This window comes from Rhodamnia argentea, chromosome 2 (assembly GCF_020921035.1).
Source record: "Rhodamnia argentea isolate NSW1041297 chromosome 2, ASM2092103v1, whole genome shotgun sequence".
NCBI classification, from domain to species: Eukaryota; Viridiplantae; Streptophyta; class Magnoliopsida; order Myrtales; family Myrtaceae; genus Rhodamnia; species Rhodamnia argentea.
Genome location: NC_063151.1, coordinates 427,184 through 432,751, shown reverse-complemented (window position 1 = coordinate 432,751; position 5,568 = coordinate 427,184). Strand labels below are relative to the sequence as shown.

The following is a 5,568-nucleotide window of genomic DNA, read 5'->3' as shown; positions in this document are numbered from 1 at the left end:
GTCCATCGAGCGGACGAGCTGCCAGATCGTGATTGCCCGCCGCTCGATCAGGGAGGTGGGATGTAGCTCGACGCAGCAGCGGAGCAGAGCCCTGCGTCTCTTGACTCGTCCGAATTGTGAGTCGCGTAGACACGCTGATAATGCATGCAAATTGCAATAATTAAAACACACATACATTATATATGCATATGTTTGACTTCTGGCCTTTTTCAGCCGCTATTGCCGGGCACTTGTGTTCGCACTATCGCCACTTCAATTATTGTGTTTCGATTGCCAAGTTTCGTCAGCATCGTCGATTCCGTGAATCAAAAAGGGTCTACAAAAAGAAGAGGAGGGGGAAAAGAAAATGTGACGAAACTACAAAAACCTCCGGAGGAATTAATTATGTCACATGGATTCATTTTTGGCGAGCAAGAGTTCGCCTAATAAGGCCGTGGCCATGATGTGGTCGTGTCGCACTGCTTGTAATCACGATGCACTTGTTTTAAGATCGCGACAGCCTCAAAACAGGGGCTTCTTACGGCGGTGCGATTTTTTGACCAAATGCCTTGGAAAGGCTACTCCAATTCTCTGGTTTGGACTTTGGACAACCCTCTGCTGAGGAAACTGCACAAAGAAGTCTTCTGAGGCAACGTAACGATGCCTTCCACAAAAGCAGCAGTGCTACTACAGAGGGCAAAAAATGTCGTAGTTCAGGATTGGGCCTTAGAGCCGAAGGGCCCAATCCGATGCATTACTCAAAGGCCCAGAACAAGTTCCAATCGGGCCACAATAAGCCCAGAACTAGTCCTCAAATCACTAAGAAGCTATCAAGTCACAAACAACCACCTTAAACAAAACCAAACAAAACCAACCAAATCCATAAAGATTAAAGAAGAAGCAGCATAAGAAAGCTCAACCCGACAACTTTCAGATGAGGTCCTAAAAGACCCCAAAGCCTCAGCAGACAGTTGTCCAAACCAGAGAATTGGTCACTGGTTAGCTTACCTTACGTCTTGTATGTTCTATTTATTTCACCTGCAAGTACTTTGAAATCGAGACAAGCTTTGAAAAAACAGATCTGTCTCCGCCATTGAATAAATATATATGTCCGAAATGGGTCTCAGGTGGTAGATGCCAACTCAATGTACCTGCGATTATTCTGCTAATACCATAAATATGTACAAGAATCCACCCCTACAACAGATAGAATGTATCAAGAGACCAAGATCAGCACCGGCGGCAGGATTGCCGGCCTAATTCATCAAAACTTTTGGCCTTTTGACTGCATTCCTATCTGCTTTGACTGTGACTACTGCAAGGGATGAACTAGAATGGCATGAAGCACAGGCACTTCTTCTGGAGCTTCTTCAATGTTCCATTGGTCTTCGCTCTTCCACCAGGACCAGGAGAAGGCGCTCGGCTGCTGTTTGACCCATCGCTGCTCTGGGAACTCGATGCCGGGAGGTACTTCCTCTTAAGCTTCTTCAACCTTCCATCTGTCTTGTTTCTTCCATCAGCAGACGGTGCCAGGCTAATGTTGGACAGTTCGCTGCTCCGAGAATCCAGAGTCAATGGTGGACTGCTGTCCTTGTTGACGGCTTTGCCATCTCTGGTATTCTCTGAAGGTCTCTCTTCAAGCGGCAATCCTGTAAGTTAGCATCAGATTCAGGACACTTCACTGATTCTAACATCGTAGGAACTTAAACCACACAATCACTGAAGTTTCTTGATCAGACAGGCAATTTTCACTGCAATGACTAGAACTCAGGCAATACTGATGTCAGTTATGCTGGTCAAAGATATTAGCTACCAATTAGGCTACATTCTTAGCTATAGCTAATCGATCACATATGTTCACATGAACTGAAAAAAGCGCGTTCTCCATTCTCATACGATGCAGGCATAAAATGCGCAGGCATAGAAGGTGATTCTCTCCGTAGAAAACGAGCAGCATCAAGGATCAGAAGATATAAAACCAGCAGTAGCTTCTCTTTATTGGAAACCAGATGCAAGGAGGCCAAAGAAGATACCTGAAATTGCTGCTTGGGCAACAAGGTCGCAACCAGCATCCTTACGCTCTTCATGATCTCCACTTTCAGCTTCTAAATCCACCAATGCGTCCAGAAAATCAAAGCATTCATCTGACAACATGGTCATGCAGCTTGAATTATCTGAACTGGAAGAAGGCGATTGTGGGATGCCAAGGTCCAGCAATTCTATGTAGTCACGCGGATCAAACTCATCCAACTCAGGCAGATTTTCAACAGGATGACTAGGAAGGATAAAACTGGATGTGCGTCGCATAATATCGAGGGAAGTGGTGTCAACCTACAACAGATAAAAGTCTTGCTGAGCCAGGAGATAGCAACATTCTTGAGGCAACAGCAGTGACTAGCGACCATGTAAACAAGCACGAGGATGGAGATTATTACAATAAGCAAGAAATCCTTATTTTCATGGTCCAAACGTCCGATCGTGAGAAAGTTATGGAAAAGATCATTTACAAGCATATCTCCATAGTGAAGACCATTCTTTTACTATAATATGTGCCAACTGATCCAAGGCATGTAATGGTAGTTACTGATAATCTCAACCACAACCTTCATGAGATCACTGGGCAATTCAAACGCTACTATCATTATCCTAGAACTTCTCTGTTCTTCTCAGATTGACACGGAAAATTTACATACTCTGATCAAACGAGCAAAAGATCAGTTAGTGAACATAATGTGCTTATTTTGATGCTTCAGCATCGTGAAAATCCACAACCGTGAGTCATTCGAAGTAGTAAATGTACATATTTTCCAATGTTAACTAGACGTTGCTAATCGATCTACTTTTATTCATGAATATAGGAAGAAGTGAGCAACCACCAAGAAGTCTGTAAGGTGCACCTGCATCTGATTTTGCAGCATCTCACTGCCAGATAGTGGCGAGCTGCTACCGCGGAAGACTTTGCAAAGCGACTTAGCATCCTGCACAAAATTCAACCCAAACTGGCCGTTGACCGGCAGCATGATTGAGGAGGAGGAGGGGGGGAGGAAAAATGCATCGGCGAATTAGCATAGACAAAGTGGAATCCGGGTCGATACCTTTGCCGAAGCAGCTTCACTTGACGCCTTCGGAGTCATATAGTACTCCAGCATCAACCAATCAGTTTTCTTAACATCCGAGCCTTGTCCTTCATAGAATTGATAAGTTTCTTGCCAACCATTGATGGAAGCATCCCCAAATACCTCACGGGGTTCTCCACTAGGATCCCATAATCCGCCTTCTACCCCTTTGTTCTCCATTGAGTTCATGAAATACCATATGTTTTCTGCCAAGATCAATTCACGCAGTAATGTTAGTCAACATGGGCAATCTTTTAGCAGCACACTGGCACGTAAATAGGAGTTTGAGTAGCGGATCACCTAGCAAAGTTTCAGGCAGACAGTTGAAAGGGTTCACATCTGTTATCACATTTGCTGGAACAAAGTATCCCTCAGCCATGCAAAACATGAACACGAAGAGCTCCTCATACGTGCGGCATTCATTCATATCGGCCAGAGAAGGGGCGACAACTGGAGGACACATCTCGAGCAATATTGGAGAAAGGTGAAATTTCTCAGCGAATGGACTTCTTCCTGAACCGAGCACAAACAGAAAGTCAATTATGGTAACAAATTACAGCCAGCAAAACCAAGGGTGAGAGGCCATAGACTAATCCATTAGCCTGCAGAAAAATCCCATTCTACTACAACCGTTTTCTTTGATAATTCTCTCAAACCAAACCCGATGAACCCAAGTTTTCATTTCTGGCACCCTCTTGAACAAGAATTTTACAGCAGAATAAATAAGATGTAGCCGTCCCAACCGGCACCCCCAGCAGAGATCTGACCAAAATGATTTATAAGGCAATTGAATGCTGTCAGCTAATTATCGAAAACATTCTTTTTCAGTCCATTTGAGCTCGCAAGACACGTCAATCAACGAGCAAACGAATGTGAATATCGATGACAAGCTATAACATCCACAAGACTCAGACCAAGTGATCCAGCCACTTGATGCAAAGCTATTAATAAAAACAGCAGGCATCAGCTCCATTCGAGTCCTAACAAAAGAAAGACGAATTAACTAGTTGAATATAATCAGCTGTCATGGTCATTAAGCACGGGAGCTTCTGCTGATGCTGAACTCGGAAACCATCCGCCATACAATAATAGACTAGAGAAAACAGCAGAAATGGGAATCAATCGAGCTAAACAGATGCGTCGAAGTGGAAATGAACACTACAAGATAGCGTTAAGGGAACTGAATCACACAGAATTCCTGACCTGGAGGAGATGATGACGACGAAGAAGAAGAACGAACCAGTCAGGACTCAAGTTCCTTAGCCACTACTCAACAGAGGAAAATGAGCGGGTTGAATGGGTATTTATAGGCTGCTCCTCAAGTGGGGATAGTGAACTCAACTCAACCATGGTTTTTCTTTTCCCTTTTTTATCCAGAACTAAACTATGGTTAATTATGCTAAAAGAGGAAACTAATCGAGATGACGTGTCATCTTAGGCGAGAAACGACGTATGCTCGCACTCAAAACGACGTTATTTAGTAAATTTATGAATCATGAACTCGTATCCTTCGACGAGAAGAAATGAGCGGCTCTACATAGAAAGCTGTCATAAATGGAAAACCTAATTGTGGATACTATCATAAGATAACGCGCTTTTTTGTTTTTGTGTTTTCTAAAAAAGCACATATACCTTTGTTTGGAGACAATTTTGTTGCCTGGCAAGCTCGGGGCATATTTTTGGCATATGGTCCCCTTTTAGATACCATCATGTGACTGACCAAATGGAATCATTCAATCATTTTATCATGCGATGTACGTTTTAGGAATATTTTCGCTTACTTTCAGTCCGTTATCGACTTAATTCATTGATTATGCAAACTCCACGTGAGACTCGATGAAATTACAAATATAAGTTGTAAACTTAGATGTAATTGTTTAATGCCCCTTTGTTTAGAATTAAATGAAAAGAGTATTCAAAATTTAAAAAATAAATAAAAAAATTATATATGAATTTATTTGTCAATATGTTTAACGTATAAACAAAAGCCAAAAATTTATCGACCATGATTGGTCAAGTCTTGGCAAGCGTCCCTAAAAGTCGTTCGTTCGTGCACCTTCTCATTCTCCAAGCAATTGGCATGGTGACTAATCAGCTGAACCCACGATCTGTTCAACCAGCTGGAGTGCCATAGTCAGAGACATCATCGTAATCCATCCAATAAAAGCTCAACACGTGGAAAAGTTTCCCATGTTGACGTCATGGATCCCAACTTCTCCGTCTGTTGTTTCTTCGAAGTTTCACTGGCTAATTGGAAAGGCCTTGGATAAAGTCGCATTGTTTTTTTGTATTTTGGGCAATTTGGACGACGAAAGTGGCTGGAGACCACAATTTTGAATTGACTGGTGTGAATTCAATTAGAAAAAGACGAAATTGGTTGGTTGGTGACAATGTGCTGTTTTCAATTTCATGTCGATGTTACGTCTTAGTCAAAGGACGTAGTAGGAACTTAAATTTCAACCCAAAAAAAAGA

The 5,568-nt window shown here is 42.5% G+C and overlaps 1 protein-coding gene across 2 annotated transcripts; it reads right to left on the bottom strand.

The window, feature by feature from the left end:
- Positions 1 to 1,041: 1,041 nt before the first annotated feature.
- LOC115751638 (NAC domain-containing protein 101-like) lies at positions 1,042 to 4,402 on the bottom strand. Of its 2 annotated transcripts, none has more exons than XM_048275280.1 (6): positions 4,299 to 4,402; positions 3,396 to 3,608; positions 3,075 to 3,301; positions 2,877 to 2,978; positions 2,013 to 2,310; positions 1,042 to 1,628 (listed from the first exon to the last, which is right to left on the bottom strand). In XM_048275280.1, exons 2-6 carry the CDS (start codon positions 3,556 to 3,558, stop codon positions 1,309 to 1,311), a joined length of 1,110 nt encoding a protein of 369 aa, XP_048131237.1. In that variant the 5' UTR covers positions 3,559 to 3,608; positions 4,299 to 4,402; the 3' UTR covers positions 1,042 to 1,308. The 2 variants fall into 2 exon arrangements, with proteins under 2 accessions (XP_048131237.1, XP_048131238.1); XM_048275281.1 differs by having other exon boundaries at positions 2,877 to 2,957.
- Positions 4,403 to 5,568: the final 1,166 nt, after the last annotated feature.

What these genes read in the sequence shown, in the direction of transcription:
- LOC115751638 (XM_048275280.1), bottom strand. Translation starts at nt 3,558, where the DNA reads ATGTGTCCTCCAGTTGTCGCCCCTTCTCTGGCCGATATGAATGAATGC. An exon ending in TCTGCCTGAAACTTTGCTAG is followed by an intron (nt 3,302 to 3,395) that starts GTGATCCGCTAC and finishes TGATCTTGGCAG; the next exon opens with AAAACATATGGTATTTCATG. An exon ending in TGCCCAAGCAGCAATTTCAG is followed by an intron (nt 1,629 to 2,012) that starts GTATCTTCTTTG and finishes GCTAACTTACAG; the next exon opens with GATTGCCGCTTGAAGAGAGA.